Below are 23,748 nucleotides of genomic sequence, written 5' to 3' on the forward strand. Positions count from 1 at the left end.
TTTCAAATTTTGCCACTAGAATTCCACGGCATATTGAGAACCAAAAGGCTTTCAGGAGAAGAAAGGCAAGAATTAACGTGTGAGACAAAGTAAAAAAATTGTCAGAAGCAAACATTTCAACTACCAAATAGAATTTGTATAAGCATAATACATCGTTGTAATGCCAGTTTCAAAAGATAAAACTAACACCATATCCACCGGATTTTACACTTCTCCCTTCAAACTTAAAAAGCAAGTTGGAAAACCCGCTTCCAACTCCCACATCTGTACAATGCACAATAAACAGCACAAAATGCAAAGATTACACCAAACGCAGACATAAATTAACTTAGCTCTGCTTAGAATCAAGAGGTCGTCCACGTCCCATTGTGAATCCCCTGGTTCCATCAGGCATTCTTGGGCCAGGGGGTGGCTTTGATGGTTCAATGGCATGAGCAGATGTAGATCCATGGCCTACGATACATAATGAATTCTGGTCAAATAGGGAAAAAAGCAACATATTGCAAAAGCATGAGCTGTGATCATTTCAATACCTAGTCCATTGGTACCACGATGTTTCTGTTTCCTTGCACGTCCTCTATTTCTATATCGATGTCCATTCTTATCCTTGGACAAATGCTCCCCATCCTCAAATGTAGCAGCAAAGAAACAATTTAAAAGATAAACAACCTCTTCCCTCTTATCTAATATTTGTTGCTCTTGTTATCATTACTCTTTTCTTTCTTTAAGTTCCATGAATGTGTCTATGATCAATAATCTATTTAACAAAAACAGTTGACCAATTTGATACGCTTACACTTTACCATAAAAGAACGTAGAGCCTACCTCCTCATCAGGTATATCTTCATGATGCTCGTTTGATGTATTATTCTCCTCATCTCCTGTTTGATCAGATGCTCGACCAGTGCTGTTCTTTTCAGGATCAGATCCCCTCCAAGCTTGCCTTCGCTGTCCATACTTGCTCTGTAATAGGGGAACTAACATTATACCAGTTTATTCCTAAGTTAGATAAGTTAAGCAAACAAGAAGAAATACCACTCGCTTAACAAGCTTAACCCGCATGCCATTTCTCCAGTCCTGTTCATCATTCAAAGTAGTCACCTATCCAATAACCAGAGAAGTGCTCATAATCAATTAATTGATTAATTATGATATCAGTTACAGTAGATTGAAGACTTCCTTGACACTTACAGCTTTTTCAGCAGCCTCGACAGTCTCATACTCTACCAGAGCATGTAACTAGATCCCAAAACCAGGAAATTAAGCAGATCATAAACCAGGTTACAAACATGTAAAGACAGTAATTTTACAACCAATGAACAAAGCAAGATAACTATTCTACATCAAAACAAACTTCAAAAATCACATAAACCCAAATATACTCAACAGGGTTTTATACTTGTAGTTTGCACATCGTTTACCAAGTGTCGTTCAGGGGCAGCTTAACCTAAACCTAAAAGTCTAAGAGTGCACACCAGAAAAATAATCATTAAGCTAACAGTTTGCTCAGTCAACCAGTTATAGCCCACCTAAACTCCTATAAATTTGATTTTGACCATAAACCATATATATTCTCATAATTCCCTCCTGTCTAAACTTTTAACTAGAATTAAGAACCTTTTTGTCTAATCCATTTCAGAAAGGCTCCTTAAAAGCATTAACAACACTTATGTTACAAACTCAAGGGGTTTTCAAACAGAGGGAATATAGGTAGAAATTTTCCGTACATAGCTATTGTAAAGAAAGTCATGTCCTGCTCACAATCTACATGAAACTCAAAGAAACAGAAGTTAAATAACATAAATTCTACCAATAAAACTTGATCAAGTTCCATAATAACAATGCAAACTAATATGCCACTGATTTTACAACAAACGAACCACAAATAACACAAAATGTTGTTCATTAGTTATTTACTTCAATGCTTTATTCAATATCCAAGAAAGAATGTCATGTCCATACTACCACTGATGAGGTTATTATAACAAAGAATTGAGCAGATAAAAAGAAGGGGAAAGGGCTGCAAAATGAATTCACAACATAGTATCTGCAAAGTTAAAACCAGTTTTCTTACCTTACTACTGATCAAAATATCTGCCCTACCCTTTTTCTTTGATTCTTCCACAGCATGAGGATCATAAATGGATATGTTCTTTATGCTGAAATTTCAGAAAGAAATCTACAGTCATCTAAATGAAAGAACTATAAACCTCATAGGCCACAGCCAGAAGAAAGAATGACCATTATTTAAAAAAAAAAAAAAAACTTACTGTCCAACATCACCAAATATCCTCCTAATGTTTTCCACTGAATGATCCTCTGGAAGATTTTCTACCAAAACAGTAAGTAACTAGGATCCACAAATTAGATGCCACAAAATTAAACAAATGAAAATAAGAGTGAAGCCACTGAGTTCCATAAAATAAATACCTTTGGATCCCTGACCTCAATGACTGGAAGAGGAGTTTTGCGCTTAACCTTCTTCTCATCAGAACTCACAACCTGAGAGGTTTTGATAAAACTAGAAATTACATGCCAGAGAGAAACAGAACTTTCTAAGTTTCTTTGAATTGAAATTTTAGCATTATATCCATAAGAAAAATAGCAATCTGTATAAGGGGTGAGAGTCTAGAAACATACAAGTAGGGAAGACTCTTTGAGTGCAGTAATTATTGATGGATAATTTCTGGTGAGTTTTTTCATTTTCCTAAAAGAAGCAATAACCGAAATAGGAACTGCAAGAAAAAATAAAAACCTTATATATGTTAATAACAAGATATCAAAGTAATAAAAATAGATATTCTATTTGAAAAATGAAGGCAATTAACCCTCTAATAATAATCAAGTGGACAAGGCCTAAATAATAACAGTAGTCATACAATAATGCTAGAAAATGAAGGTTGTTAACCTATTCTCGAACTTAACATAATTTTCAACTGATCACTGGAATTATCCATAAAACAAACATTCATAAACAGAGTAAATATGCACAGACAGGAAAATGCTGAAAGCAGACACAATCACTTCCTAGTAGATACAACTATCATTGAAAAATTTACGTATTAACTTACAACAAAAAGGGATCTTCATTAAAAACAAATAAAATATTTCACTTCACTTTCCAAGTAAAGTAGCAAGGCGGAATGAGAAAATGAGACACACATTAATGAAGTGAATACAGTGTATATCCATTTTGCAACACTAACAAGGGATTGACAAATAAATCTCATTTTTAAAACTTATTACCAGAATCAAATACAAAAGAAGAACAGAAAACAGTGGTTTAAGCTCAAAATAGTTGGTCTATTGAAAATTTTGGTAACTATCACTTATTGAGAGATGTCAAATTGGAGATAGAAGAATAGAGAATGAATCAGAAAGCAGTAAGTTGTCTATTCATTTGGTCAAACCAACCTCAGAAGTTCGGCACAGCACAAATTGGCCACACCAGGAAAACATTGAGGCTGAGACCTGTCATAAGTACCTGCTGTACTTCATCACCTTCATCATCTCTATTCAAGAGAATCTCTCTAGATTTATTGCTTATTAAATTAAAAAAAAAGTTCCAGATGGGATCTTTTCTGTTTAAAGAAAGTATAAAGATATTTTCTGTACTGGTTAGATATATTTTCAGATTAATTAATCAATTTATAAGGTTTAGGTTCTTCCTAGACAAGCATAACAAAAGAGCACACATTGAAAGCTTAGAAATCTATAGCTTTTGAAGAAAAGGACAGCAAGGATATCAACGATCTCTTCTTCATACATCACATAACAAGGAAGATGGTTTTATAGGTGCATGCTTGTGATAGGTTCCAGCCTAATATAATTTACTGGTTGGTGCAATACTGTGCTCATCAGTTTAGCTTCCTTCTACAAAAATTTCAAAAGTGCGATATATTATATACTGAATTCCTCACAAAAAAAAATGAAAGAGAAAACAAGAGAGAAAAGTATAAGGCAAAGACAAGACACTGCAGTTTTCTTCCAATTGAATAAACAAAATTACTGTCAACATAAGTAAAAGCGAGAAATTTGGACATAGTAATTAAGCCCTTCCCATGTCACTTGTACAGGAAATATATGATCAACTAGCCCTTCTCATCGCTTGAGGAAAACTGAGGTTTCAGTTTTTTACTCAAAACCACAACCATAATTATTAATTACTCTTAAATAATTTGTGAATTTGACAAAACAATGAATAGTTGTTATTTCTCCAACTCATCCATCCAAACTAATTCTTATACATCATACGTTCATCCCATAAATTACATAACAAACTGAATCCCAGTTCACATTCTGAAATACTATATACAGTGAGGCTACAAATCAAAACATTTTAGTTCAACTAAAATGTTAAAATACAGGTTTTATTATATTCTCAGAGCGAAATCAGTCTCCAACACATAGTGCAGATGGTATAAGCATGTTAAATTCTCAGTGCTAAAACTTAAAAGAAATGAAAAAAAAAATCAAACCAAGCGAGAAGTTTTATGTACTTACCAAAACCTTCTTTGTTTTTCTTGATCAAACTCATCATATACTTATCCGTCGGCAAATTGACATCGCTAAAATAATATTCCACCTACAAAGTACAAATCGAAAACATAAGAAATGAGATGGAAGCCAACGTAGTAGCAAAGTTCATCTAAATGAAAATAAAAACGAGAAAAGGGAAAAGATAAAAATAAAAGAGGCAGGACATATTCTAGGGTTTTAATTCCAACAACGCGAGAGAGAAAGTTTTTGTGCCACTTGCCTGCTTAATGATCTTGTTTTTAAGATCATCAGTAAGGACACCAGTCGCCGACGAGTTGTCGTGACTCTGATTCTGATCCTGATCTTGACCGTGCTCGTGGTCGTGGTCGTGGTCATGGTCGTGATCGTGATCGTGGTCGTGATCCTCTTCGGACGGCGGCGATGTAATCTCCTCCTCTGGGGATCCGACGGGAATGAAATCAAGAAGATCACGCGGCGGAGAGTTCGGGGCGGGGCCAGCGGTGGCGGTGGTGAGCCCCACGTGGCTGTCCATCTTGGGGAGAGAGAGGAGAGGGCAAGGGAAAAAGTTCTGATTAAACGGGTTAAAAATCAAAACCCTCCCGCCCTTTCCTTTTCTCTTTTTCTCCTGCCCTCTCTGGTTTTCCCTGCCCAGGACCCTTTATACCGAACCGGGAAATTTCCATTTTTGTTAAGTCAAGGGTTTTTTGGTCAAATCCTTCCATGTTGGAAACACTACACACAATAATACAAATTTTTTCCAGATTTTCGTCTTTTAAGTTTTTTTTTTTCCATTTATATTATCTAAGATTTTCATTACAGTAAAAATAAGTTTCTTTGGACGTGGTATGACCCTGTCTTCCCAATAATAATTTTTCTGATAAGCTCAATCCTTTTGCAACTTAATATAGAATTAGGAATGTCAATGAATAAAGTATTTGAGTAATTTAATTTAAATCTTATTATTTAAAAGGGTAATTGAACTTTACAGGTATTTAATTAAATTTTTTAATTCTTGTACGAATTAATATTTGAATATTATATACATTTCTCATTAAATATCCTACTTATCAAATGCTAGATTAAATTAAATTTAAAATTAATTTTTTGTATATTATTAATAAAAAATAGATTAATTATTAAGGTTAGTTCATAAAAAATAAATTAAAGCTTAAAATCATATTTATAACAATTAATTAGTTTTAATAAGTATTACATTAATTATAATAAATTAATAAATAAAAAATAATATATATAAAATTAAAATTAAAAATTATTAGTTATAATGATATTCGAGTACCACTCAAACTTTACCTAACTCTGTGACTAATAGTAATTTTACTATCTGAGTTTGTTGATAAAATAATCTAATCTTATTTAATTAGAGTGAGTAGAATAATAAATTTTATTATAAAATACCCGTTGATGTACCTACATAAAATGATAATATTTTCCGAAGCAAATAATACTAGAAAATACAAAAGGATTTAAACCATGAACATATAAGAACTTCCAGATCTCACAAGTAAAGACTTACCCAACCAACAAAAGATGACAACATTAATTGCACGGTCATCACTGATTTAATTAATCAATCCTCTTGTTCGATAAATTATCCTCAACAACCCGACAAGAATACGAAAGCTCCTCATTAAGAAAGGAAGGAAAAAATATATATGTAAAAAAGTGTGCTAATTAACCTACAATTTATTAATCCTTAAATTAATCTTTAAATAGTGATTGGACATTGGAATCGAGCCTCACCATGCTCTCCAATACCGAATCAAAATGGCTTGCACCTGGTCGTGGAATCAGATTCATCACGATTATTGGCATGTGAAAAATCCCCACGAGCTTTGATGTTCAAAGAACATCGATCCTCTACCAAATGATCATGATCATCATAGAAAAAAGGTAAATCTCGAGATTTTGCTTCTAATGAATCAAATGATCCCTCGCGTTCGAAGCTACAACAAAAAAAAATAGATAAGTTTCAGCTTGGAGTAGAATCATGAAAGTGTGAAACAAATCTTTTTATCGGGGTGGATGACAATCTGCTAGTTTAATTAAGCTTTTAAAGCACTAGATTCTAAGAAATCTTTGGGTTAACTTTACTTTGATACAAAGAAAATCTGAAAATGCAACTTAAGCCATTCTCATTTCTCAAAGCAAAACTCGGAAGGAAGATCACATACAAAACTACAATACAAACGAGGGATATTTTGCTTTTGCTAGCAATTACCATGCCAGAAAACCTTACACATAGGACGCATAACTTTTAACCCTTTACCTACGTAACCCAACCCTAAACCAAAAGCAGAATGTAAGCCCAAAAAGCAAGTCCCAGCCCTAACAATACTCGGACCTCGATTCTTCTGGACCCTGAGAACCACACCCGAACATCGTCCACCACAGGACCACAAAGTGAACTCATGTCATCGGTTCTTGTATTGTAATACACACTGTAGAACGCGATACGTGTCCTTTCTGCCTTGGCTGTGAAGTTGACACTAGCAACTTGAAAGGTGGAGTTGGAGTCAGGCGTGTAGTGAAAATTTTGCGCCTGATCTCCGGCGAAGGCCATGACTGCAAGTGGTTCCTTGCATTTGTCCCTAGCATGGCCCAAAGAAAAGGTCAAGCTATATAGCTTGTCTGGTGTGGTTTCGACCATCTGAGAAATGATGCCTTCCTTGCCTGAGACCAACTCAACGGCACGTTTGCCTTCTGGGACTGCATAATGGTAGGAGTCAATGTATCGAACCGCCCTGTTTGATTCGACCATCCATCCTGGTAATGGGGATGTCTCCTCGTCAAGGTTGGTTGGGAGCAGGACACCAAGAGATACATTTGGGAACATCCAGGGGCCAAATTCAAAGCCACTATTAACGACTGCGTTGTCTGAAGAAAACATAGCAGCAAAGAGAACACAATCAACACAACAACGTGGAAAAAATAAAGTAAAACAAGCATCCCGTGACAGGTCCCTATGCCACAGTCCACAGAGCATTCATTAAGGTTCTTCAAGATGTAAAAAATACATAGCGAATACTGTTTTTTCGCTGGACATTTTTCAGGGTTATTAATTTAGCATCTGATGTTGAGCTTGGATGTCCAGCAGCAGTTAAACAGTTTACTGTCCAAAATTCTGTCATAACAACATATTAATTAGTACTTTATAACAACCACATTACATGACATAGACCAACTAGTTAATACTGTATTTCTGCAGATGGTAGGTTGACTGAGATTTTCGTAATAATGATCCCTACTTGAACAGAATGGCCGCGTTGACAGTCTTATTATTTCAATCCAGGTTTCTGGTAGAGCAAAGTTCCTAAGGAATACACACGCTCTGTAGCTGACGATATTAAGGCCTCACCTAACCTTCTGTATTTCTTGCTCCTTTGGCAAACACTAGAGCTGTACCTTAGCTCATTATCAAGCTAAGAAAACCAGGACATTTTTCAAGCTGATAGTATTCGTTTAATTAACTAGAGACTCCAATAAAGTCCACATTCACAAACAAAAAGAAAATTTCATTTCCAGGGTAGGATCCCAACATTATGGGGTCCAGGAATGGAATCCAGATTATCTCCCTTCTAGGCCATAACAAAGCTACTAGGCTGATAGCCCTCTTTTATTTAATACTGCCATTTTCATAGGGGCAAGGAGCTTTGAATTTCTGTTGCCCTACTTAGACAAACAATGGACCCAAACCCAAGACAACAATTTTGAGACTAATCCTTTGGGTTTCAAACAAAGAAATCACGCATAAGCTTCACACGTTTTGATGTGACCCACACAAATCACGCATCGCAAAACGATAAAAGTGAATGAAGCAGAAAAAGAAAAAAAGAGAGAATTTTTAGTTTTACCTTTGGACTTATCAGGTGCAACAAGTTTCTTGATGGCAATATCGTCAATGATGGGCCCACATTCCGGATCATCTTCCATTCCCGGGTTCCTAAAAATCAACCGCGCCCTATCGTCCTCCGCCTCAAAAGAAATCGAGTATGGGTCCCATCCTTGCACGTTGTACAATGTTTGGAGGTCGACCGTCTGCGATGCAGGTGGCACGGACACGTTCAATGACTCCAGCTGCGCACACGTGCGGGCCGCACTGAAAGTAACTGCGTACGTGGATCCTTTCTCTACCGACAGCTCCTGGCTGATCTCCGCGTCGTTGCCCAATCTAACGGCATGCCTGCCTCGGGGCACGATGAGGAGCATCCCACCGCCCACTTTTTCCCCAGATGACACCAGCTCAACTGTGCCGTAGGCTTTCCAGCTGGGGATCTCCGTGGGCCCATCCGATATCGCCTCCCTTGGGAAGCCGTTCGATGGTGGTGTCTCGAAATCACCATTCGCCACTAGCCCTACAAAATAATTGTTCACATTACTTTAACCATGACAGCAGTGGGTATATCAAATACAATGTACATTTTCCTTAAAATTTGGTAATTTCTTTCCCAAAGTATAGTATTGATAGCACGAACATGATGATCTATTTTTGCTCCCATGAACTATTTACCAACACAAGCGTGCCTATCCGTAGACGTGCCCATACAGTTTACGACAAAAAAATTAGAGAAAATAAGTACTACAGTAACGCATGAGCAGATATATTTCATTGTCAAGGAAATTTTGTTTGATGGTCAGTAGACCCCGCTGGCCCATCTGTCTAGGAGACAAAATATTGCAACCTCTACTTCACTTGCCTACCAAACAGAAAATCTAAAAACAAAAGATGAGAGGTGGGGACAATTAATTTTGTGTATGCGATATTAATACTAAATAAATTTAAATCTCATTAATGTATGAGCAACCCATCTTTTCTGTATGGATACTAGATATATACCACTTCTAACTTCGTGTTCAAATATTGAAACTCGTGAGTTTCAATGGAGTTTGATAAATACGGTCCTTAAAATTCTAGGAATATGTTTGGCGCGATTAGAATGGAGTTTGATAGACAACATATCAAGGATGATAATACCAAACAAAACCTAGATTAAAACTCAATGAGAACCAAATCCTAGGCTTAGTTAACATGTGGTTGGATCTACATCTACATAATGTATGGCAACCATAAGCTAGTGGGAAGAAAACAAAGCCCATGGATAACCTTATCCAGTTACTAGCCTCGAATTGGAGGAGAGAGCTATGCCCTGATAAACAACGAAACTTCGTCTAAGAAAATGCATGAACAAGAATGATTTAATACCAACAGACTCGCAGGGTGTATGCCGCAGACCAAAAAGAAGAGATCATTTTCAAATAAGGACAAAAAATGAAGGATGTGATGTGAGCACATTAAGACTGTGATACTGGTCCCACCCAACTCGAAACGTGGGCCTAAAGTTTACCGCGTGGGCCCTACCCCACCGCTTCAGCCCATCATTTTCACTCTAGTCATCTCCGCTTGGACTCGACAAATGAAAGTTAAAATAAAAAAAATCATAAAATGGTAGAGATGTGCGCCTTCTCTTTTTTGTTTCTTTTGTTTTTTTATTGGGTAAGTAAGGAAGTGTGCGCGCATGACTGTGAAGGTGAATCCTTTATGGGACAGAACTGAGCTGGACAATTGGATGATCACTGAAAAAGAACAGGGATGAAATGATTCGATGCGATTGGTCATTTTGCGGAAGGAACCCTTTGTCGTTTGTTAACTTAAGGTAAAAAGGAAGAGATATTTGGCGGGAATATGTCCCTCTTTGGTCATTTCACCCACCTTAGAATGTGGGAAAAGTAAACATGGAGGACCCATTTGTCCAACTGCTAGTTCTCTTCTCTACTCTACCCACATCCGCCCTTTAACTTTTTGACATTGCCGAGCTCCTTTCTCTTTATTTTCCTCTGATATCCTTATGTTTTCGTTTTCTTTAATACTACCAACGTTTTACAGTTCCAAAGTTTAGACCCTGAACAGTCGCACCTATGAAAACTCCCACTTGGAAGACAGGGTACCAAGCCATGTTCAAAGTTTGCTAGCATAATTACTTCCGCACCTTGTAATAGGTTAATATACTTTCGGCCAATTGACCTATGGCTCATGCAAAATGCGAGAACCCCACAGGGACGACTGATGATGTAGGCGACAACGACCGGGAAACAAATTCACCTAATGCATCGAATAATTGGGGTGGGGTTTTTCCATTTAAAGCTGCCTCAATTGTAAGAAAGTAATAGAATCTGCTAAGACAACTACTAATTAATTAATGGATAAACAGATAATGGGTAAGCATTTAGAGGAATAACAGGCTTGCATACTTAAAGTGAGAAAGGATCTCCAAGAAACACTCAATTATGGTGGGACAGACAATCCAAGAGCAGAAGACTGCATTTAAAGCCAATTTCAAATTATAAACAGTCACTAACTGCATGATTAAACAATTTGACTTAGCAAAGAAAAAGGAGCAAAGGATCTAGGTCCTTAGGACAAACATTTAAGGCCCACGTTTAGACTTTAAATAAAAATAGATACACTACCAAAATTCAAACTAACTTGAGTTGTAGAAAGTTATTAAGGCACAAAATCTCTCTACTGGCTCTTTTGGAGCAGGGCAAAACCTCACTCTTCACTGCTTGTACAAAGGGGCAACGTCCAGTAAAATGGCAGTGATCTTAGATGGCTTTTCATTAAGGAAAATATGAAAAGATATTACCAATTTTACCGGAAACGGAAGAATGCAAGATGAGACATCTTTGCAGGAAATTCATGTGAACATTTGCAGGAAACTGAATAGATGGTCACTGAATCCTATGGGCATTAAAATGTGGTTCGCTTTGTATAAAAATCCTGAGTCTGTTTATTGCTTTTTGAACTTTGAATGAATGACGAGGAATGGAACAACTCATTCTCTAAAGTAAATCAACTGAAACCCCAATTCCAACACGTAGTAATAAAAAAAACATAAGAGCAAATAACGATCAAATCTCCCACATAGCAGATTTATCAAGTAACTGTAGCTAATGTGATAAACAGATCTCGAACATAACAGAAACCCTCGAAGCATACTCCAGAAGCAATGTAAGAACTCGAAAAGACAAGATAGAAAAGAGAAATTAAGTTTTATGTTTATCTAAGTTTGACAAATATGGACAGAGAAAATAATATGCAGAGGAAGGATGGAGAAAGAGAAACAGTACTTACCATCTTCAGCTAGTGATAGAGTAGCCAAATGAGTAAAGATAAGCATAAAAAGGAAGACCCATTTGCTACTTGCGTAGCTCTCAGCCATCTTCTCGGCGAAGTATCCTTCCTTCTTTCTCTTCTCTGGTAAAGGCTTCAGTCTCTCTCTTCCGAACTGCTCCTTCTTTTGCGTACTCTGTTGCGAGAGGAGTGAGGCAGGCCAGGCAGTGTCTTTTTATCCAGAGATTCCATACCAAGTACTATATCGTCTTTACACATTAACTTTTGAGTTTCGCAGTTATTTTATTTGATCGCTGTTACTTTAGGCATGATTAAATTGACAGAAAGGACTATTTTTTTTCCCAATTTTTTATTGAAGAGTAAAAGAAAAAGGTCCATCTGGTGTTCCCACCACTATAATTTTTATTGGCTTTCCACTTCTTTTTTTTTGCTCTTATTAATAATGCCAGTAATAAAGTTTAATTCCGTGTTTCGAGAAGTGTGGTCGCGCGGCGGCCCCAGTCTACCGCCATAAATTGACCGTGTTCTATCCAATCCAGATTTATTTTCCTTTTTTGCATTATATAAATACCCGACAATGGTGAAGCTCGCTGCGAGGGATGTTCGGATGTGCAATACAGATTCGCAAATCACAAGCCCATTCAATTTTTTAGCAAAATTGAAAAATCCGTTTTGATCTCAATAAATTAAGACTAAGATCAAAATTTAAGTCTAGCCTTAGAGTATACCTCCCAAAAGTCGACTTGGCGTCAGGGCTTGGGCTTTTCGGCCTATTTGAATATAGCTTAGTAATGTTCTTTTATTTTGTGTACATACTTCGATAGGACGTGATAAAATAAATTATGAAAGTGAGTGGACCAGATAAAATATATCATAATGTTTGAAAAAAGTTTTTAATTATTTTTTTACTGTATTTAGTTAAATTTTTATTTTTTTATTTTTTTAATTATTAACTAGTTATTATTAATCAAAATATCACTTGTTATTTTATAAAAAATAAAAATATCATCATGTCATATTATCATCTATTATGACATATTAAAATATCATGTTATTATCACATTATATAAAATAATATATGGTGTTTAACTAATAATAATTAATTAACTATTAATCATAATTACTTATTTAGTTTAAAATATAAGTATAATAGTTTAATTAATCATAATAAAAAATTATTTGATTTTTGAGGGCTTTTTTAAATGTTTTATCTAATATCATTTTATTTTGTATTGGGCACATATAAGAGGTAAGAGTAATATACTGTGTTTGGTATTTGCAATATTGAAAGGATGGTAATGCGATAGTATTTCAAGAATATTAATGTATTTTATAAACAAGTTCAAGTAGCATACATGTGGAAATGTTGGGATACTTGATTGTATATAATGATTTTTTAATATTTATACTATTTTTTAATGGATGTATTACTTATAATTGTACAATTATTTATTTTAATTTTTAAATTACCTACATATAAATTCCACTTTGAATTTATTAATTTAATTTTAACTAACAAAATACATAAATATGATTAAATTTTATTTTTTATTACTAAATTCGAGTCAAATTGAATATTGTAGTAGGTGTTCACGTTATTTTTATCTAAATAAGTAGGTTCAGGTTAATTGAATTTTAATGGTAGATTATTAATCATAGAGTATCGGTTTTAAATTTTGTAATCAGATTTGGGTACAAATATTTTAAAATTAATAAATAGTTTACTTGTTATCATTTGAAGTTGTAAATACACAAGATGGTGTTTTTCATTAGATAAAATTATTGTTTTTAAAAATAAATATTATTTAAATTTATAATTGTTTATGTTGTAATTATTATTCAAGTTCTTTAGCTAAAAATATATAATTTAAATGTAAAATTATAATAATTTTATGGTTAAAAGCTAAATTGTTTTTTTTTGCAAAATAAAATTAATTTTTATCAAAAATATATTTTCTCTCAAATTTTCCTCGTTTTTCCTTCTCTCGCTGACAAGAAGGGTCCATTCTGGCCTTTGCCGCTCCACCATGGCAACCAGAGCTGCCGAGCAATGTGGGCGCGCCAGGGTCCTCACCGCTCTAGATCTGGCACGAGCGCCGGATTTGGCCACTCCGTGATCGGCGGGAGAAGGTTAAAAAGACTATAACTTTTGGGAGCTTTCCTCAGCGCCAAGTAAAGCTCTCAAAAATTAAGTCTAGGCAAAGTAAAGGTCGGAGAGTGTACTTGTTAGAATCGACACGCTTCGACAATTAGAGAAAAGCGACTTTGTCATCTACCTCAATTTCCATTGTAGGAACCTCATAGTACTCTTTTGCAAGCATACTGCATGAGTCCGTCTCCCTATGATTCAGGTTAGACTGTATACCAATCACTCCAAGGCCTCAGTAATAACCAGCTTCCGTAACGGAGTCTCCCCAGTCCTGATCTTTTGAGCTGTTAAGTGATTGGTTCCATGAGCAGTACTATATTTATTGTTCATAGTAACTTAAACGTTTGAGCATTTAATTGGGACCCGTTCGAGTGTACACTGCACCAAAATGGGCCTTTGGAGCCGGTTGTCCAGAAGCTGTTTTCCACAGCCGAGCCGACTCCAAAGGTTAGAAACTTTATAGTAGCAAATTGATCTAGACGGCTTAATAATTCGGACTCCAATTAACTTTATTTAAATCCTCTTTTAAACCCAAATCCTCCATTTGAGAAAACAAAGTTGAAAAAATAAAGAAAAGAAAACCCCCCTAAGAAACCTCTCCGCTTCCCACCATCGTTTTGTCTTCCTATTTCTGTAGCAGCCGCCATTGCCGCAGAGAAATTTCAAGGTGCTTTTCACACTTTCTCAGGAACCAAACCGCTCCAAGGTTTAAGCTTTAATCTCATTTCTAGATTAGCAGTTTTTTTGTTAGATTTTGTTCATAAATGGCAGCTTCAAATTTTGGGAGGAGTTCCATTTTCTCCTCTCAATTTCTCGTTCTCTCTGCGCAGTGTAATTTTCCCCTCTCACTTTCAAATCTGTGCTGACTTTTTTTTCTCATTTCAATCGTTTAGCCAACATTCAACAATGATACATTACCAATCTTACACGTCTCCTCCTTATTAATGCTACTAGCATTTATCACTCAGACGAGTCGGGTACCAATAAATATTTTGGAGAGTTAGATTAAATTTATTTTTCAAATTTAAAATTTCATATTAATTACTTTTTTACCTTTTATTTTCATAATTTTTACTTCACACAGTAAATTTTATTTCATCATTAGTATAACTTAATAATAGATCTCCGATACTTGCCCACTGGGCATTTGACATGATATATCTTAAGTTCATATTAAATATACGCAAAGCCCAAAGCATTTTCAGGCTTTCGGATCGCAGGACGTTAAATTGGCTAACCCAAGGTCCGGCCCAAATAATTGAAAAAGAACAGGACTTTCAAAGATTTTACCCAGCTCCTCTCGATCGAAGTTCGAGAACATAGCGAGTCAGTTAGAGCCTGGAAGAACAAAGCAGTAGCAGCAAGCAGCAAAAGAAAAATAAAATAAAATGAGTTCGTCATCGACAGCTGTTCGAGAACTACAGCGAGATCTCGAAAACAAAGCTAACGATCTTAGCAAACTCCAAAAAGGCAAGCCTAACCAAACCCATGCCCAGCCTTCTTGTTTATTCACTATTGTCATTCAAAACCCTAACGATTTTTTTTTTGTTATTGTATATTCTATGTTGATGGTCCCACCAGATATAGCTAAGAATCATCAAGTAAGGAAGAAGTACACAATCCAGTTAGGAGAGAACGAGCTAGTCCTCAAGGTCGATTGATTTGTCTTACTTTGTATATATAATCTGATTGATTAATTAATTGGCCTTAAAATGACTTGCTGATGATGATTATTATTATTTTTTGTGTAAATGTTATTAGGAGTTGGATTTATTAAATGAGGATGCAAATGTGTACAAGTTGATCGGTCCTGTGCTTGTGAAACAAGATTTAGCGGAGGCTAATGCGAATGTTCGCAAGAGAATTGAGTACATCTCTGCTGAATTGTACGTTTCCTTTTACATTTGACCTTTACTTTGTTGTTGTTGTTGTTGTTGTTGAGAAAGGTTATGGATGGTTTAGATCAGTTTCTATTGATATTGTCAAAGAATTATTGATATTACTTTTTCCGGGACATTTTAAGGCTTATGTTTGGCATTGTGGGTCGGATACAAAAGCTGTAGTTTAGATCACACCCATAATGCTGATCGGATTACGAGTTTTGAATGTATAGAGTGGCTTTCAAACATGATTTTTACAAGGGTTTATATTTGATTATCATACTCAGTGGTTTCTTGAGTAAATATCTTGTGTCATCTGGAAAATTTCCAATAATAACTTGGTTAGTCAGGCAATTAATATCAAAGGTCAATTTTTTGTTTAGTTGAAAGTAGAATTAGATGGTCCTATTAACCCCAGGTTTTGCAGTGTTGTCATGAAATGTACTTCCTTTGTTACTCATATTTTATGTGCTTAGGCAATAACCTTGTATCTGCTGTTTCTGATTCTACAATATTTTGCACCATGTAACATTGTAATTGTCATACCATATTGTTGAAGATTGTTGTTGCATGTTTATGAACTTTAGAACTTTGTTCCTCTGTCAACAGGAAGCGACTTGATGCATCACTTCAAGATTTGGAAGAGAAACAATACAGCAAGAGAGAAGCGGTTTGTATTCTTTCTCTTTTATTTGCTTTCAATGTGCCATTTGATGCTATATAAGTTATCTCTATATGACTTTAAACAACAGCAGAGTAGCGTGTTTTATGGAAGTTCAACTTAATACCATTTTGCCTTGTTAAACTCTTGAATAGCTATTAGATGATTATTCAGAAGTATGACTTTTTGTGACATAATGAAAGATTGGAGACAAAGATTGATTGTTAGTGTGGTGCAAAGCATTAGGCAAGGATTGATTGCTCCTGCTACTGAGAACCTTGTTTTGTTTGATTGCGTATTCTGGTTCTAATGTTTTTTGGATCTTAGCGAGTACCTGGAAAATAAGAAATAACTTCATCGGGTGCTAATTTTTTGATACTTCTATATCTATTTTTTGGTCCCAACTTGCACTATTTACTTAGTTGATCTTACCTTATTCATCAAGGTCCAGTTTCCTTTGTCTAGAGGTGAACTTGTCAAGTAGGAAGCTGACTCCCAATCACTTCTCTGCTACTCATTTAAATTTGTTCTTCTCTTAAAATCTCTGCTGTTTACAAGTTTGTTGGTTTGCATTTTGCATCTCTGAGTTATACTTAGGTGTTAGTATTTCAGATTACTTTTGGTTTTTCTTAATACCATGATCATTTTACTTGGATGCATCTTGATGTTTGGCTTTTGTGTGGAAGTTGTCATCCCATAAACTGGAATACCAACCATCAATGCGAGTGTCAGTTAAAGTCTTCGAGATGTGAAATCAAATCTTGCTGAAGCATTATGTGAAACTGTCGCCAGATGTTTATGTCCCCTTAAGATTGAATTATAACAATCCAATCACCTGAGTGTGGAGAATATATGGTAATTAGATTTACCAGCCATATTTGCTTTGTGCTCTTTGTTTACCTCCTCTCATGCAAACTTGCTAATTTATATTTTGCAAAATGTTACAGCTGCAAGAATATGCTGTTCTTGCTAAGCATAATAAATGATAGTATTGAGAGAAAGCAACAACTGAATCTTATTGTTTAATTTTGTATTCACTAGATATTAAAGGTGCAGCAGAGGATTCAATCTCATCAAGCTGGAAAAGCCAAGGCATAACTCATCTCCATACGTTTGTCCATGACTCCTTTCATTCTAGTGGGATGTTACTCAATGCTGTATATCATGGTCATATGTCTTGTTGGAGCTTTGATCTAGTGTTTTGAAACCTTTGGTTGTAAAAGATGCAGTGTGTGTTAAGTCTCTTTAACCATGATCACATATTGTCATGACAGTATGGTAAGTTACTCAAAGCATTAATGCATCTTGTTGCAGCCTTTTGTTTTGGTCTGCCCTTTTTAAGTCAGACTTATGGCAAAACTGACGATGAATTGCCACGTGAACATGTAGCTTGATGGCTATAGAAGTGGATATGATTTATGTTCTTGCAGACAAAAATGGTTTGATTTTGCTTTTTCATATAGTAATTAATCATCCTTTTTTAGCCAAACCAAATGCTCCCGTAACTCTTTTCTATTGCCAGAACTGATGGGCCGTATGAAGGGGCAAGCATCCATATTTCATACAAAATTAAGCCTTGTTTCTCTTCAAGGGGCTGGGATATTGGTTTGTCCCAAATGTTTCTCAATGTCCCCTAGTTTGGGTTTAACGTGCAACTTGTCGGTAACCTTGTTCTTATCTAAATTAAGATTGTTAAGTTGGAGAATGAAAGCTAATGATTTAGTTGGACCATAACTTTTTCTATATAAGCTTGTTACCATATTTGTCAGGTGCCTTTACGAAATTTCAAACAACATGACCCCTAATTGTATGGGCTGAGTGTTCACCGTCCAATCTGCGCAAAGGCCATTTTCCAAAGTGATTTATGGCTATCTGCTTGGTGAAGGTGGCCATATACAGGCATGCCTACCCACGGCAAATCAAAAAAGGATTTAAGAAAACGAAAGGAAAACACTAAGCCAATACCCTGTCTGTCGGGCATATCGGTGGCCATCTAACATTTATCCATTCGATCTTTTGTGTTTTGTAATGCTATGAGTGGTACGGAAGAACATAAACAGCAGTGGGCAAGCAAGCCGGGCTTCTACCCAAAAGGAACAGAAAATTCTACCCAAAATGAAAAGAACAATCCTGAACATGATTAAGAATTCCAACCCATGTACTAACGATTAAGGTTCATGTATGAGCTGTGCCTAAGAACTGCCACCACTAAAAGGACCCTCGATATTTTTGTAGAAGGATTTTTATGAAAACAACATTCCCTACCAGTACCACAAGGCAATTGATGTGCATCACCAATAATTTTTTCTCAAAGATATAATTTACAAGGGCTTCTTGTCCCAGCCACTTCACTTCTCCACTCAAGTTATTTAAAGGGGCATCATTCATCATGCCCATGTCATCTAAAAGAAAATTCTAGTTAGAATTAAGCTTAAAGTAGTTTCAATATGTAATTTAAGTTTTCAAAAAGGCATTCTCTCGAAAGAAAAAACAAGGGCAGAGAAGACAAAGGAAGCTGAAGTACGTCCCATAAGAGCACCGATGTTTTCATCCAATAGAAATACTTTGAGGGCGTGCTTGGTTGAGAAAATGGAATACTTCTTCTCTTATTCTTATTTTTGAGATAAAGTCGCATTTGATTTAATGAAATAGCTATTATTTGGAATAGTCATTTCAAGAGAAACCTGAATAACCATTACTAAAATCTCTTTGATAATGGCTATTCCTAATCGTTGGAAATAAAAAAAGAAGTTGATTAGACAAATATATCTTTTTATAATTTAAAAAATTATCTTATAAAAAAATACTAAACCTTTTTCTCTCTCTCTCTCAGAAGCCACAGAATTTTTTACTTTATTTTCAGAAAAAAGAAAATAAAAATATGTAAATATTATTTAAATATAATAAATATTATAAAGAACATTGTTTAATATTATTATTTGAATATAATAAATGTAATAAAAAATATTATTTAGTATTATTTAAATTTAATGAAGAATATATTTTGTCTTTTAATATTAACAATTATTTACTTATAATAAAAGGTTTAATTATCTTCTAATACAAAATATTATTAAATTATCATAAAAATATGTTTGTATTTTGGTGAAAATATAATTTAATTATAGTAAAGTTATTTTGATTTTACTACTTAGAATATTTTTATCTTTTAACAAAATAAATTCTTTAATTTTAATAAATAGTATTTTTTTGTCATCATAGTATTTTTTTTAATTAAAAAATCTTTAAATTTTAATAAAAGATATTTTTATCATTTACCTATTATTTTTTAACTATTCTTAAAATTATTCCTACCAATCAAACAATAGAATAAGTAATAATAGCAATTTTTATCCTATTTTATTTCCATGAACTAATTTACATAACATTTATTTTTCTTCTATTCTATTCTTTTAGAATGATCATGCTATTCTCATTTTATTCTTTCCACTGAACCAAACATGTTGTGAAATATACAAGAAGAGCCTACACAATATTGACGAGGTAGGCTGTCTCATCATGTACTCTTTTGAAAGAAAGAACTTAATTCATCGGATGCACAATCTCTGATATTTCTCTGTCTCTTTAGGTTGATCATTTCATACGGTACATGCTGCTGCTATACCTATACCTTTCGTTTTTTAATCTTTCACAAAATGCTGGTGATAATATGCTATGACAACACACGCATATGCTTTGACAACACTACGCATATTTTTGTTCTGCCAGTATTAAGAGGACGGCATCACCCACTACCCATCACCATCATCATCACCATACCTAGAGAGATGGATATAAAAAATCACATCAATCCGTACATGGTAGTGCAGAAGAAAAATGCTTATCCTTAGCTTAATGGCTCGATGATTATCGTGATAAAATTGAATATCTATGTATTGGTAGTAGGCTTACTGATACAGCATATTAAAGAGGAACAAAGGGCTGGCTAAGGTGATGTGACCAGTTTGGTAGGCGATGAGTTAGATAGGAGAAGCACTAAGAAAGGTGCTGCTGTACGTTCTCTCAACTACTGAGACGACAGAAATAGTGGCGAAAGAGTATCCATTCCACATTCCTTGTTTGCATTTATATTCAATCCAGGATTTGAAAAAAATAAAAAGAAGTTCAAGTTGGTTTGCCAATATTGTGCGTTCATGATCGTTTTTCCTATCTAAATTTATTATGACATGATGTATTTGAACACCGCTAGTAGTACTCTTCGATACTTATAGATAATATAAGATACTGGTGTTCTTGCCATTCAGAAAGATAAGATTGGGGTTAACTGCTGCCTAGCTGGAAGATGTGAGATCTTTCTATTCAAGAAGTTGGATTAAAGAATGGCATAAGAAATCTGAAAATATGTGAAAAACTAGCTAATCATACATACCAAAAGAATAAAGAAACTAGTGTTCTTTGCATCTATATTAAAAAAGGTAATTTGAGCAGTGACGGATTTAAAATTTTACATGAGAGGTGGTTAAAGGGTAATTATAAAAATTAATGATTTGATTTAAAATAAAAACGAATCATTTTTTTAATAAAATTAAATTATAACATAAAACTATATCACCTCTCGTCATCGCTTTTGATCCGCCCTTAGATTGTAGCCATTTCAATTTTCTATATGTTGAAAGAATGCATGAGAGCTTTCAGCTAGAGAAAAAGTTTATACATTAGTCAAATCCACAAATTTACTTTCTCGGGAAATATTCTTTGTCGTGGGGTAATTGGCTTTAGCATGGTAGATATGAGGACTAAGGTAAGGATAATCTTCACATCAAATTAGTTATTCTGATTCAGTTAATTTCCAACATATATAAGTATAACCATGCACAATGTATGAATGAATAATTCAGACTGAAACATGGGATGTTTCGTCTCTCCATGATACCAAAATTGAAGCCCTTCGGGAGATAATGATGGTAATGAATAGCAAAGCATAGACAGTAAGATGCAAAAGGGGAAGATTACATTTTACCTTCTCCAATTGGCTCAATCATAACTCTCATGCCATGACCAAGAAAAGGCAAACATGGTAAGTGCAATTATCTCGTTTCATCTCTCTCAATCTGTATAAAGCGGCCCCCGCCACTGAAATGCATATTTTCCTGCACAGCATAGTATATATTCGTTTTGACATGGGGCCAAGCTTTGAGAGTTTCTTGTTTTTCCCACTCACAACATTCCGACACCCAACTCCCATGGTTTTAGGAAATCTTGCTTGTTCCCGCTTCCCTACTCTTCTAAAATTTGGCTCCACCGCCTATTTGAATACCACGCGGATTTATGTTCCTAGGTGTCGGACTATGAATCAATAAAAAATTTTACATTAAGGATAATTAAAAGAGTAATTATAAAAGTAATTATATATGTACTTATATATATAATAAAAAAAAATTAAAAATTAAAAAGTAACGACCGCCACCATCCGTCACTCCCTTGACTCATGATATCTCTTATAATCTTATATAATTTTCAAAACAACACTCTTAACCTTAAATAAAAGCACATATTTTATAATCACTTAAAATACTCTAAACTTATATACTCAGTTAAATGTTAATTATCAATTAAGAAAGTTTTAAATCAAGGCAATTATAAACAAATATAATTCAAATTTGAGTAAAAAATTCCAAAAAGTTTGGGTGACCAATTAAATATATCTCAATAGCTTAACCTATTAGAACAGATCTTAGTAATTATTGTTTAGCTTGGCTGGAGCTTCTAAAAAAGATATTCTTCGAATAAAGTACCGTAAAAAAAAAAGTTAAAACACTATCTGTCAAACTTAATTAATAAATAATAAAGTAAATATTCAACTTTCTTAAACTAAATCATAAATTTTAAAATAAAAGAAGTAAATAAAATTAAATAAATTTTGATTAATTAAAACAATAGAAAAATAAAACAAAGAAGAAAAATTGAACCATATAAAAAAAGACGAATGTGAGAAAAGATCACTCTACTTATAATTTATGAATTATTGAATGGTAAAATGAAACTATAAAAAAATATCAATATATATTTACTAGAAATGAAGACTTTTAGCAAAAAATTTGATTTGTAATTTTGTCTAAAATTCCAAATAAACTTTCCATAAAAAATTTTAAAAATTTGAAAACTAAATGCTTTCCTTCTACTTCTACAATAGAAAAATTCTTTCATATAAACCGAGTTATTAAACAACTATTAATATATTTAAGCTCTAATAAGATTAATAAGCTTCATTACGTTCATTTTCTTCTTAAAAAAAGCTTCATTATGTTCATTTTCTCATCTAGCATCTGAAAGGGGATCAATTAAACCTTAACCTTTCATCGAAGGGTTTCCTTTTCTCTACGAATCAGTCTCTGTGATTGCATCCGCTAATTTCACAAGAGAATCTCTCTAGTGAGCATACGTAGACACGTTTTGTCCAAGTGTCAAATTCTATATCAACTTTTGGAGAGGACACTATATTTTATATATATATATATGAAAATTAGACGGAACTCTTTTTATATATGAGAAAACTAGGGGAACAATGAGATGCAGATTAGACGTTGCACTGCCAGTCTGCCACTGACATATTTACTTATCTAATCTAATAAAAACCTGTTGGAAGGCAAATTACTAACAATGGAAAGTTGAAATTATTTGCTAACTTTGCCTTTGTCTAGTTTGGGAAAGCCATCCTGTTCACCATTCTACCAACAACTCTATTCCTTTTTTGAATGGAAATCTCCTGCCCCTAGTTAGTGCCCCCATTGGTACCCCTTCCTCTAATTTAATGCCAAGTGTTCTTTGAATGATAAAAGTTACTTACTGGTGTTAGAACTAAACGGTACTAGGCTAACTGATAGTGTTATAAAACCCTCGCCGCTTGTCGTTGGGCTGTTGGAATACCTCAGGTTAGCCAAAGAGGCACTGCTTTTACGATCAGAAAACTCCTCTTCCATGATAACGTTGTTGCTTATAGAAAATAAACAAGGATTAGATTGTTGGAAGAGAGAACCCAGACTTGGTCATTTATGGAGGCTGTTTTGCTTCATTATCATCGTCCCGTCATTGTCGTTTCTCATTTATTTTCTTAATAAAATTAACAATGAAAAATAAATTAAAAATGGGCAAAAAAATTTATTTTCTGTAGAAATTTTGACAATAAAATGAAGGGTTACTGTAAAACGTGGTCTTTAAAGGATTTTGGAAATTAACCAGATTTATTTATGGGTCTTTAAATGTAGGTCTCGTGCATTTTCTTGAAATAAATAATATTCTTTCGAATCTTTTTCTTCTTTCATTTTTTTTATTTGCTATAAAGGATCTGTTTCATTCCTCAATAACATGTTCTTGATCATGAGTGATGCATTGAACTCTCTATCTTAAGAACTTTTTGCAATTCTCTTTTGAACCAAGTATTGTATAG

At 34.4% G+C, this 23,748-nt stretch overlaps 3 protein-coding genes across 4 annotated transcripts; 1 reads left to right on the forward strand and 2 right to left on the reverse strand.

Moving 5' to 3' along the window:
• Positions 1-98: 98 nt before the first annotated feature.
• Positions 99-5,146, reverse strand: LARP6A (RNA-binding protein). Of its 2 annotated transcripts, none has more exons than XM_021437940.2 (11): positions 4,760-5,146; positions 4,504-4,585; positions 2,641-2,735; positions 2,431-2,502; positions 2,271-2,350; positions 2,075-2,159; positions 1,192-1,239; positions 1,036-1,077; positions 826-963; positions 534-627; positions 99-453 (listed from the first exon to the last, which is right to left on the reverse strand). In XM_021437940.2, the coding sequence occupies exons 1-11, from the start codon at positions 5,030-5,032 to the stop codon at positions 329-331; spliced, it is 1,134 nt and encodes a 377-aa protein (XP_021293615.1). In that variant the 5' UTR covers positions 5,033-5,146; the 3' UTR covers positions 99-328. The 2 variants fall into 2 exon arrangements, with proteins under 2 accessions (XP_021293615.1, XP_021293614.1); XM_021437939.2 differs by having other exon boundaries at positions 1,036-1,101.
• A 1,484-nt stretch (positions 5,147-6,630) lies between these two features.
• LOC110424642 (protein BIIDXI-like) lies at positions 6,631-11,847 on the reverse strand. Its single transcript, XM_021439258.2, has 3 exons — positions 11,651-11,847; positions 8,373-8,873; positions 6,631-7,395 (listed from the first exon to the last, which is right to left on the reverse strand). Exons 1-3 carry the CDS (start codon positions 11,736-11,738, stop codon positions 6,803-6,805), a joined length of 1,182 nt encoding a protein of 393 aa, XP_021294933.1. The 5' UTR covers positions 11,739-11,847; the 3' UTR covers positions 6,631-6,802.
• Positions 11,848-14,377: 2,530 nt separating this feature from the next.
• Positions 14,378-17,777, forward strand: PFD6 (prefoldin 6). The gene is made up of 6 exons (XM_021438687.2): positions 14,378-14,505; positions 15,005-15,269; positions 15,381-15,451; positions 15,561-15,685; positions 16,289-16,349; positions 17,382-17,777. Exons 2-6 carry the CDS (start codon positions 15,188-15,190, stop codon positions 17,436-17,438), a joined length of 396 nt encoding a protein of 131 aa, XP_021294362.1. The 5' UTR covers positions 14,378-14,505; positions 15,005-15,187; the 3' UTR covers positions 17,439-17,777.
• Positions 17,778-23,748: the final 5,971 nt, after the last annotated feature.

The sequence above is a fragment of the Theobroma umbraticum genome, unplaced genomic scaffold (assembly GCF_002168275.2).
Source record: "Theobroma umbraticum cultivar Fairchild unplaced genomic scaffold, ASM216827v3 scaffold_204.0, whole genome shotgun sequence".
Lineage (NCBI taxonomy): Eukaryota > Viridiplantae > Streptophyta > Magnoliopsida > Malvales > Malvaceae > Theobroma > Theobroma umbraticum.